The sequence below is a fragment of the Castanea sativa genome, chromosome 3 (genome assembly GCF_040712315.1).
Source record: "Castanea sativa cultivar Marrone di Chiusa Pesio chromosome 3, ASM4071231v1".
NCBI classification, from domain to species: domain Eukaryota; kingdom Viridiplantae; phylum Streptophyta; class Magnoliopsida; order Fagales; family Fagaceae; genus Castanea; species Castanea sativa.
This window is the reverse complement of record NC_134015.1, coordinates 27,979,581-27,991,559: the sequence shown is the minus strand read 5'-3', so window position 1 is coordinate 27,991,559 and position 11,979 is coordinate 27,979,581. Positions and strand designations below refer to the sequence as shown.

Below are 11,979 nucleotides of genomic sequence, written 5' to 3'. Positions count from 1 at the left end.
GGTCTTGAATTATAAACACTAGGCGAGGAAGTCTTAAAAAGGGTGCTAAGGGAGTGTGGGTGGTAATAGCTACAATTCGGCCCTGAGGAGATTGGCTGGATACACTACAACTAGACCAATTCAGCCTCTTGAAACTGAAAGTAGGCCCAAACAACCCAAAATTGAAATTGGTTACTTACCCCCAAATTGTGGTTAGTGGCCTCTCCGAAATATAGTTCCACATCTGAAGTACTTTTAAAAGGTTGTTAAATATTTTTGAATTGTGCCACTAGCTAGTAAAGACTAAAGACCAGAAAATCAATAGCAAACCAACTTATTTATTGGTTGGTTGTCAGTATGCTGACTATTTTAGTTTTCACTACAACTATATAGAACGAGCATTCAAGCATTAATATTATCAAAAGTTTTTTCAATAAAATAATGAAAGACAAATCTTTTAACAAATCTTTTTATCTTGTATAGTAAAAAGGAAATTGTTACAAAATTTATTTCATTTTGCAGTTACTGTGCATATAATCTGGGAAGAGGAACAGATCAAAATCCATCTAGACTGCTTGATTGACTGCTAAAAAAGTCTAAATTACCATATAAAATTCTTCATTGAATGCATTTTGACATTTATTTTTTCCAAACAGGAGGCCATAATCTATTGTTGATAAAAAAAGTGTTAGAAGTATTGATTAAATAATTAAATTTACAATATCCCAATAGTTTAAACTTTTGGGACAATTGTTAATTTAACATGGTATTAGAGCAGAATCTCCTGAATTTGATCCTTGTCTACTCCACTCTACTGATGAATGTGTTATGTACTTGCAATTTCTGGTTTGTGAAACTCTAGACAGTAGAGTACTCAATTGTCCGAGCTGATTGATTCTCTAAAAAAATAAAAAAGACCTAGCTAAATTTCTTTGTTGAAGTTATGAATTGTAATGAAATCATAGAGGCTTTCACATTAGAACAGTTTCCTTACAATATAGATTTTTCCTATAGTTGTTTCATATTTCTTGGGAGCTTTAAAGTTGTTCTAACTATTTCTAGAATATAGATTTTCCCTATAGTCCTTTCATATTTCTTATAGAACAAAGTTGAATGGTATTTTGGTCTAATGATAAAGTATATAATCATTAGAAACAAATCCTATAAGCTGAAACTCAAAAAAAAAAAAAAAAATACCAGCCATATTTGGCTCTCAAACCACATAGAAGACAATTAAAAGCAACCACGTGAAACCATGATTCCATTTATACATCCCCTCTTTTTTTTTTTTTTTTAAGGAAAAAAAAATCCCTAGATACAACTAAATCTAATTTTGAAGATGCCAATAAATTTAAAGAAAGAATGGCTATTCTAGGAAATAATGTATTTGATCATAAAATAAATGTTTCATGTCACATATTGACACTGTCATGGCTGGCCGAAATGAGTGACTGAATTGCACCTGAAAGGTTGGTCATGGCCGCTCCAAGACTGGTCATTCCTTGGCTATTCACTTCATTTCGTTTTTCTTCAATCTGAATCCTTCGTTGTTCAAGTTCCATTACTTCTTGGTGCCTCTTCTCTTTCTTCTCCTCACAGTCTCGAAATGTTTGGGCCAATACCGATGCGCTACGCATTATGGTCGAACCAATGCTTCTTCTTCTAACTTTCCTGCGTTTTGAACTGGAGTCATGCATTTCACTCGACTCTGTCTCGGACGAGTCTGACTTTTCTAGAATCATACAACATTTTAAAAATGATCAGAAACATAAAAGTGTGTCATTCAAAAACCTAGTAGGCTTTGGGATGAGAGTTAAATAACTATGTACTTCGGCTAATTCAGAAGGTAGCAATCCGCGCTCACACACCAAATTTGACAATATTTTTTACACTTGTTACGTTGTAAGTTTGTATTGGTTCTCGTCTAGGAGCCTACTACTAATATCACTTTTTTATATATATCATTAACAATTTGTTACATTAGTAGGTGTCAAAGTATTTGTGTTTATAAACTTTCTCATTCAAAAAGTAATATTGCCCAGGTACATTATTTTTGGGGAAAAAAATTAGGATCACAACCAATTTTACATTCATTTTCACAACTATCTGATATAGCTAACAGTAAGTTGTGGAAAAAAAAAAAGTTATGGATTCATATAAAAGTGATAGACAATTAATTACGGTATGCCACATAGAATAATTGTAAAAATTGACATGGAATTAGTTTCCTAGAATTTAATCTTTTTTTTGTGTGGCTACTTTGAAACTTCATATTTAATTTTATTCTATAATTCTTTTGATAATAAATTGAATTACATTCCAATTTCCAAATAAAAAAAGATAGGTTTAACAAACTTAGCAAACAAAAAAAGGATTAACAGGTACATGATGGATAAATGATAATATAAATTTTAAATGATTTTGTTAAGGGATACCCTAAATGTATTCATTTAGGAAATTTTAAAATTTTATGAAAAATTAAAACTAAAAACAAAAGGAATTTTTTAATAATTATTTATATATCCTATAAAAATAATATCATAAATTTTAAAAATAACTTATTAACAAATATCATGAAGGCACCATACTCTAACTTAAATGTTATTTATTTATTTTTTTTTTACAGAATTTCAATTTATGATGTTCACTCACCTTAAATTTCTTATACACTCATAAAATGTTTTACAAAATGAACTAACTAAAATCCACTAAATTAATTAAGTTTTTAAGTATTAACCAAAAAAGTTCTCCACAGTTTCATTAACTTGAAAGTAATATATAAATTACTTTTGTCAATAACATACAAACATAATATACAAGTTGCATTGTAATTAGATTTTTGGTACTAGTAGGGGACCGTAAATCTATTGGTACTTTCTAGTACATCTGTAAAAGATATGTATTGGATACCATGTGAGCATATGCTGTTGCCAGTGGGTCAGTACATGTAAGGCACTACGAGTCTATGACTCCCTAGACCTTAGTCCATAATTTTTGTGTTTTATTTTTAAATTTTTTTGGGTATTTTTCTACGACATACTCATCTCACGAGACTTGCACTTTTTACTTTAGAAAATTCATATTAAGTCACATAGATTAACAAAGGTTAGATACAAGGTTTCTTTTTCCTTTTTCTTTTTTAATCTGCGTTAGATTCAATGTTTCTCTATCTAAAGAACGTTGTTGGATGAATTATTGAACCCATGAGCAGTGGTGGAACCACGTGGAGATTGGGGAAAGAAGGGGGGCTTAGAAATTCAATAATATTGATGGGTCATTCCAATAAAATATTATGAGCCCTTATATTGTCAATATATAAGTAATAGAAAAATTATAAGTTTGTATTGTATTATCCATGTAAATTTTATATTATAAACTAAATAAATATGTATAATGATATAAAAAAAAAAATCAATGCTGTACACATTTGCAAAAAGTATACAACATTTTACACATTTGTTTAGTCTAGTCTGTAATGTAAATCATAGATTGCTAGTATAATGTAAACTAGAATTTTCCTAAATAATATATATGCTACAAAGAAATGAAATCAAATTAGTTAATAAATTTTGAACATGCATTTAAATTTCCTGTTTAATTCTTTAAAAAAAATTCCATTTATCACTCAATTCTAAACCTTTATCGATCGACAGATTGAAACTCATAATTGAATGGAGATAATACTATGAATAGTAAGAAATGCAAATTAAAGTGGCGCAGAATGGTTTTAATGTTCTTATATTTCTAAGTATTTATACTTAATATTTTATCTGAATCACTTAGACAAATGTATAAAACTATTATTATACATACTTCATCAAAATAATATGATTAATATTTGGTCATACTTATTTTAACTGTATAAATTTTCTTTAAACTTCAAAAAAAAAAAACAAAAACAAAAAAAAAAATATTATGGAGTCTTTACATTGGCATTAAAACTTTTCAATATATTAGATATACTTACTTCAACAAATTATAAGTAACAAGAATTCATTTTTATTAAATTTATGTCAATATATACGTTGTCAAAATGTATGCTAATTGATAATATTATTTTTCAAGCTTCCACCGTACCCTAACGGCCCATTAGAATGGTTAAGCTAGAAAGAATATACTCTATAGATCACTTTTATGGGATTGTTGTATATAATAGGAGTAGCATAATATCAGTGATATATCCATGTAAAATTAATATTACTCATAAAACTTAATTATTATCTACGTGTAAAAAAAAATGTGAAAAATACTGTTTCCATATCATTTAGAGTTCTGTTTTCTTGGAGGGCCCAAAAAAATCACAAAAAAGTCATGAGCTAGTGTTAAACACAGTGGTCTGCATGATTGTGTACCCTAGCTCCTTTCTGAAACCAATTTAAATACTAATCTGAAATCTCATTACTTCTCGAAATATCCGTGCCCTAAAGATTCCACTCCATTAAAACAGAAAACTTTTGAGTCTTATGGTTGAAAATTCTAAAGCCTACATATCCTACACCGTATACTCCACAAAGATTCCATGGAACTGAAAACTGTACCAACATCTAACACTTTACTATTAAAACTATAATAATCCAACGGTCCACATATCAACGTGTATTTCATGCAAAAAAGTATTACTCGTACTATAGCATAAGACAACGGGTTACTAATAAATGTGACAGAGCTTTCAAACCCTGCAACTTTGACCAAACAAATAAACAAATATATATTTTTTTTTTCAGAAAGCAAACACAAAAAAGCTCTTTCACCTGGGGCATTTCTGCAGTACCTGAAACCGCCGGAGGAACTGTTGCCTCAGTCGCCGGAGCCGGAAGATTAGGTGGCAAGACAGTCACCGGAGCTGGTGAATGAGCAAAAGAAAGTACTGGCTTTGCTGGTTGTGTACTTGTTTGTGAATATCTTATTTGTAAGACTTGGTTGAGGGCTTGAAAGACTTCAAAGGACATATTAGAGGGTAAGTTTCGATCTTTTCGATGTTGCTTCTCTAAGTCCCAATAAGATGGGAATGATTCATTAGGGGAAGTGGATTTGGACTCGTAGTCTCGGACTTTTTTATATTCTCTGAGGAGGTTGTCCCATTTGTCATTGCACTGGTTTTGGCTCCTCAAACACCCATGGTTCCAGCAATAGTTCTCGACCCACTTCCACCTGAGCTCACCCCCGGGTTTGCATGGTGGATTGGTTGGATCAGGTGGGGTTGAGGTGGGTTTGACTCGGCGCTCTTCGTCTAGCTTCTTTGCAGTGATTAGGATGAGTGTTTCTTGGATTGTCCAGTTGCCTTTGCGGTGCTCTCGGAGTAGAGGTGATGAAGTGGTGGTGGTGGTGGTTATGGGTGGTTTGAGCGGTGGTATGTTTGATGGTCTTAATGTTTTGGGAGGATCAGACATGGCTTTGGCATCACAATCAGAAAGAGAGAAGAAGAGATACAGAGAGCGACGTTTTCTTGCAATTTATATTGTTGACGAATGTGGGGGACCAGGGTCCGGATGGATTACAGTGTAGGGTCGAAGTACATTGAATAATTTTTCATAAGTGCTGCTCTCTCGTAATCTTAGGCCTGTAAACTAATCAATTAGTTTATGTTTAAACTTGGCTCGTCGGTAAAAATAAAAAGCTCGAGCTTGGTTTGAGTTTGAATTTGAGGAAAAGTTAAAAAGTTTGAATTTGGCTTTGCTTAACTTGATTCATTAGTCAACCAAAACTCGAGTTTAATATCAAGTTCAAACTTGAGCTCAGATCAAGATTTTAAATTTGAGATCCAACAAAATTATCTTATCAAATGCTTAAATCTCCCAAAATCAAGTAAACAAAAATAAGAAAATAACGTACTCATTTTATCATGCTTCTAATCCTACTTATGATTAGCCATTGTTCATATTGCAACTTGACAAAATTAAATTCATCCATTCATCCTATATTATCTATAGCTTCATCAATTGTTAAAAATATAATTTTTACATCTACATTAGATGATAAAGAACTAGAAAAAGACTTGTTTATAACTATTATGAATGAGAAATGATTAACATGTTTTATAATTTTACATTAGATAATAGATAAGGAAGGACCATATGTGGCCCACTTATAAATTTTTTTATAAAAGGTAACTAAAATCTAAAGTAGTGCTTGATCAATTTAGAGGGAAGTAAAAATTAAGGTAAAGGGTAGTAGTCCAATATGAGACATTTTATTATTAAGATATGTGTACTGAGTTAGAAAACACATATCAAGCCAATAAATGAGTTTATACTTGATATTTTTGCTTTGGCTCAGCTTGTTTACTAAACAAACCTAAAACTAAGAGTCAAGCTTGGCTTGTTTATAAACAAACAAACTTGAACAAGCTTTTTATCGAACCGAGCTCGAGTTGTTTATGAACGGCTTGGCTCATTTACAACCCTACGTAAACTGTTTTATCTATTTTATTAATATTTTTACACATTATTAATTTTACAAATTTTTAATATTTTTCATATGAATTTACAACTAATATTACTTTTTTATTTATTAATAACTACACATCATATTAAGAATTTGTAAAATAGTTTAAACTTTTAGCATTTTACTAATTTTAGTACACACACTTTGTCACGACTGTACTATGTGACTATGAAGGGTAGAGAAATAATAATTGGTCTAAAACTAAGAGTCAGCTTGTTTACTAAACAAACCTAAAACTAAGAGTCAAGCTTGACTTGTTTATAAACAAACAAACTTGAACAAGCTTTTTATCGAACCGAGCTCGAGTTGTTTATGAACGGCTTGGCTCATTTACAACCCTACGTAAACTGTTTTATCTATTTTATTAATATTTTTACACATTATTAATTTTACAAATTTTTAATATTTTTCATATGAATTTACAACTAATATTACTTTTTTATTTATTAATAACTACACATCATATTAAGAATTTGTAAAATAGTTTAAACTTTTAGCATTTTACTAATTTTAGTACACACACTTTGTCACGACTGTACTATGTGACTATGAAGGGTAGAGAAATAATAATTGGTCTATATAAAAATGACAGACAGCTAACTACAATATGACACGTAGACCATAAAAACAATATAGATTAAGAGTCATAACCAATATGAATTTACAAGATCAAAAAGATAAAATGAAACTTAGACCATAAAAATTAGGGGTGTCCAAACAAAACCGGGACCCGACCCACCCGCTCAACCCGTCTGATCCAACTCGAGAACCGGCCAACCCGACGCGTGGTGATGGTCAGCAGCGGGTCTTTGCCCCCTTAACCTAAAAACGACGATCAGTTGGCAAGTCTAAGGCTGAGAAACTGATTTTCAACCAACCCGACTTTATACTGACTGGAAAGTTGTCGTTCACCTCAATAATAGTGATTCGTCGGTGTTTTCTTTCTAATCTGTCGAGATCCAGCCTGAACTTGAAGAGACCAGTCAAGATCTCATCAAGATTTGGCCTAATCTCTTCGAAATATGCCAAGATCTTATCAAGATCCGGCCAAATCTCACTAAGATTTGGCTTGATCTCTTCGAGATTCGCCGAGATCTCGTCAAGATCTAGTCAGGTCTTGCCAGATCCGACGGCTTCTGGAAAAATCTGGCAGATTTTCTCACAACCCAAAACCAACTGAGGACCGATCTATACCTGATGAAAATCCGACCACTCGAACCGACTCCATTCACCGGTCGTCGACGAGTCTAGGCATGGGAAACCTGAAGTGATCGAGTATATTCCGAGTTGGGCACAAACCCAACTCGGATTGACCCATGGACAGCCCTAATAAAAATAACAATAGACTAAAAACTTATAATGGTGTATTTGTATTTTTGCCTAAGATTTGTACACATGGGCTATGATTGTTTCACAAACCATGTTCACCCTTTTTTTTTCACATCATACATGTAAAATGTGAATATTTGATGTAAATTGATAGATTTAAGTTATAACTTGAGAAAAGATACACCTTTTTAGGATCATAAATTCTCATTAGATCTTTTATTTTTAATTTTTTATACAAGATAGAAATTATATTCTAGCTTAATCTAAGTGTCTATGTGTTCTAAAAAAAAAAAAATCTAATTGTCTATGTTTGTGAAGCTTCCTCCTAGAGAGTTAAACCCCGACCCTTATCCCCACACCTCACAAACACTTATACTTATAGAGTAACGATCGTACTAAGGGTTTACGGTGAATTCTCATTAAATCTAAAAAGTAAACAAATACACTCTCTAACCATATCATTAATGTAGAGTTATTACTTGTCACGTTAACTAATTTTACTTAAATCCCCACATTTAATGCCCCCATTCTTTCTTAAAGACTCATTGTCATCTCTTAATATACATATATTTTGCACAAGTATTAGCATTGGAGGTGTTAAAGCTCTCAAAATGCTATTTTGGCCATCTCCAAATGCCCACAAAAAAAAAAAATCTGACATTTGGGTTACTAAAGCAAAAAAAATTTAACAACTCTATTAGTAGCAATTCACTATAGCAAGTTGATGCTTCCTTTTATTCTCTCTCTCTCTCTCTCTCTCTCTCTCTCTCTCTCTCTCTCTCTCTCTCTCCTATTAGCTCAAAACTCTCGTCTTTCATCGATTTTGGGTTTGTGGTCATGGGTCACATTGGGTTCGTGGGTAGTAGGTCACAGTGGGTTTAACTATTGATCTTGTCAATTTTGATAGTTGATTTTAGATCGTTGGTTGATTTGTGAGTTTGCATTTTCTAGTTTGTGAAATGGATTATTAGTCGTGACTCGTGAGTCATGTAGATCAGCAAGTATCGGGTGGCTATATCAATCGGAGAGGGAAAGGAGTGAACCACATTAGTGGGCCCTTTTTTTTTTTTTTTGGTGTGCAGTGCTAGTGGGTTTGGATGGTAGTGGTGGTGGGTTTTCAATAGTGGTGATGGGTTTGGGGTGGTGGTGGCTGCTATTGATGTGATGGTTTTTTTTTTTTTTTTTCTTAATGGTAGGATTTATTTTGTGTTATTTTTAATGGGTTTTATGTTAAAATAGAGAATGTAATATAGGGTGTATTGTTAAGTGAGGTGTTAAAATAGATAAATTAGTTTTTTAGTATGCTAAATGCTAACTTTTTTAGCACCCCAAATGTGCATGCTCTAATGAGTGTATACAAAACTCCACTTATATGTCTTTTTCTCTCACCAAAAAAAAAAATAAATAAAAACCCCTCCACTTAGACAGTGTGATCTATGATGCTTAAATCACCTCATTTTAGCACTCAAAAAAAAATATTTTAATTATTTTAACATCCATTTCACAATCTACCCTAAATCACATCTCTAACCTTTTTTTTTTTTTTTTCCATTCAACTCATTAAAATAATATAAATCAGCCAAAACCAAGCCAACCCAAAATCTCACACCTATCACCACAACACCACCCCCCATCAACCAACCAAATATCCACAACCAAAAAAAAACTAATTTCATCCAAATCCAAATTAGAAAAAACAAATACCCATATTAGAAAACCCAAACCCAGATCAACCATTGCAAAATACCCACTATCACCATAAAGGACAAAACTTAGATATAGTACTTTAGGTGTTGTCCCTTAGGTTCCATTCTTAAGCTTCAACCATGTGGCTACTTAACTAAAAAATACGCTTCCATCTCATGAGAAAAAATTCACATGATTGAATCTTTAAAAGAGAATCTAAAGAATAGCACCTAAGTACTGTACCTAAGTCTTACCCCATCACAAATACTCATAACAACCAAATTGACTCACAAATAAGTCACAACCACGGTAAGCTCCACCAAATCCCCCACTAAGATCCACCAAAACTATAGCAGAACCACATAATCACAACCCAATTCCACCAATATTGTGACCACAACCCAATCAGCAACCCACAACCACAACCCGATCAAACACCTAAAATTGCAAACCAATCGGTGAGGAGAGAGAGAGAGAGAGAGAGAATTATGAGATTTTTTTTTTATTAAAAGAGAAAAGAGACATGGAATAAAAAATGGTTATAAGTTTTAAAATCCAGATATGTCTTTTTTGGTATTTGGGTTGATAAAATAGACATTTTAACATCCCAATGTGAATGATCTTATACATAGTAGGAATTAGAATCCACATATCTAGAGCTCATGTGAACATAATCAGGGTGTCACATTGTTAGTGATGTGCCAATGCTATTGTGATTTTGGATACCTGGGCTTGTGCCACGTTGTAGAAATCAATAATGGTGATGCGCTCTAGAGTGTGACCCCTCATTTGTAATTTCATATAGTGTAGGGTCTCAAAAGTACTAGGCACATTATTAGTGTCGGTCTCAAACACAAAGACACTTTAATTTTCTGATATGATATTAAGCAATATTGTTTTTAGTTTGTTGCCTACGACCTTAGATATGAGCTTGTAGGCTACATTACATCAACTTATAGGTCAAAAATCTACCTCTTTGGACTTTTTAACTTTTGGGATCAATGTGTTAAAAGTGATATATAACATGCAATAAATTACCATAATGAAGGCAATTTGAAATAATAATTTTATGATCATGAATCTCAGACTTATATAAAGAGTAACAGAAGATCAGCCAAAGGGAGATGAAAAAAAAAAAAAAATAAATTAAAAAAAAGAAAAAGAAAGGCCACATACGAACCTAATCAACAAAAGTACTTTTTTTTTAGTGCAAACATAATTACATCTCAATAATGAAAAGCCATGGACTCTAAAATCAAAACAAAAACAAACTGATTTAGCACTCTCATCAAACTCAACAAACTAAATGTTTAGCTAAAATTAGAACTAAACTCACAAAAGCCATCATGCATCAGCATTAGTATTAGCCTCAATAAACTCTCTAACAAGCTAATTTATGAACAGCAGTCTCAATACAAATATTGAGTCAACTTTTCATTTACAAAAATTTTATATTTATTTCTCTTAGCGTCTCTCTCTCTCTCTCTCTCTCCACCGAATAAGCATAAGCTCAAAACCCCGGTGCAAATGGCAAGTCTTGACCTAGCTCCAAGATGGCAAGTCTTGACCTAGCTCCAACTCTTGGTACTCTCTCCACCTTGGACCGGTACTCGACCTCCATCAACGTCACTACAAGCCAAATCGACTAAACCTAGCTTGGAAGAGCTCAAAATCGCCATAATCTAATTGGGACCGTGATGTTTCTCATGGGTTGAATGAATCACAATGGTGGTGGGGTATTTTTTTTTTTAAAGCAAATATTGAAGTTGATATAGTTGTCTGTGAATATTACATTAGCTAAAGTCGTAAAAGTAAAGTTTCTAAACCAAATTACTAAAATTACCTTGTGGCTAATGTAAATGCTCTAACCTAGCCAGTTTAGCCATTGCATTTGAGGGAAATATAAATATTGCATTTGAGAGAAAATTAATCCTTAGGTGAAGTTTAGTTTGAGAACTTTTATGTCTTTATATTAAAAATTTTGAAAAAGTAAAGTCTGAAAATGCAATTATGCCCAAATTTATTTAATTAGAAATCTAATAAAAATTTTCGATGTTTGATTTATTCTTAGAAATCTTATATAAATTAATTTATTTTTCCTAAAATATCTTCATGTTTATGAATACAATGTCCACCGTAGTATCCTTTATTAATTTTATGACTTCCTGCATATATAGTCTAAGAAAAGTGTAAAATTGAAGGTTTAATTCCAAACCATGGAAACGTTATTATGTGAATACCTACCACTTATGAAAAAAGAATCTATATTCACACAAAAGGTATGCCCACTTCATCTAGATTTTTGAGATTTTTGTAACTGAATATGGAAATATTGAAGAACCCTCTCAAGATTCTCAATAATCCTAAAAGATTGCCCAAACCAATCAAATAGTTAGCTTCTTAAACTTTCTACTTTTTTTAACTGTTCATTTCTGTATGCTAATATTTCATTTCTGCAGATAGGGCGTTTGTCCCTCATATTTGCATATTTATCTTTATCCAATAAACGGACTGAAAAATCCTAGACAGGCCAATTTGACA

At 32.2% G+C, this 11,979-nt stretch overlaps 1 protein-coding gene across 1 annotated transcript; it reads right to left on the bottom strand.

Moving 5' to 3' along the window:
- Positions 1–1,258: 1,258 nt before the first annotated feature.
- LOC142629767 (uncharacterized) lies at positions 1,259–5,431 on the bottom strand. Its single transcript, XM_075803803.1, has 2 exons — positions 4,751–5,431; positions 1,259–1,711 (listed from the first exon to the last, which is right to left on the bottom strand). Exons 1-2 carry the CDS (start codon positions 5,367–5,369, stop codon positions 1,392–1,394), a joined length of 939 nt encoding a protein of 312 aa, XP_075659918.1. The 5' UTR covers positions 5,370–5,431; the 3' UTR covers positions 1,259–1,391.
- Positions 5,432–11,979: the final 6,548 nt, after the last annotated feature.

What these genes read in the sequence shown, in the direction of transcription:
- LOC142629767 (XM_075803803.1), bottom strand. Translation starts at nt 5,369, where the DNA reads ATGTCTGATCCTCCCAAAACATTAAGACCATCAAACATACCACCGCTC. An exon ending in AGTTCCTCCGGCGGTTTCAG is followed by an intron (nt 1,712 to 4,750) that starts GTACTGCAGAAA and finishes GTATGATTCTAG; the next exon opens with AAAAGTCAGACTCGTCCGAG.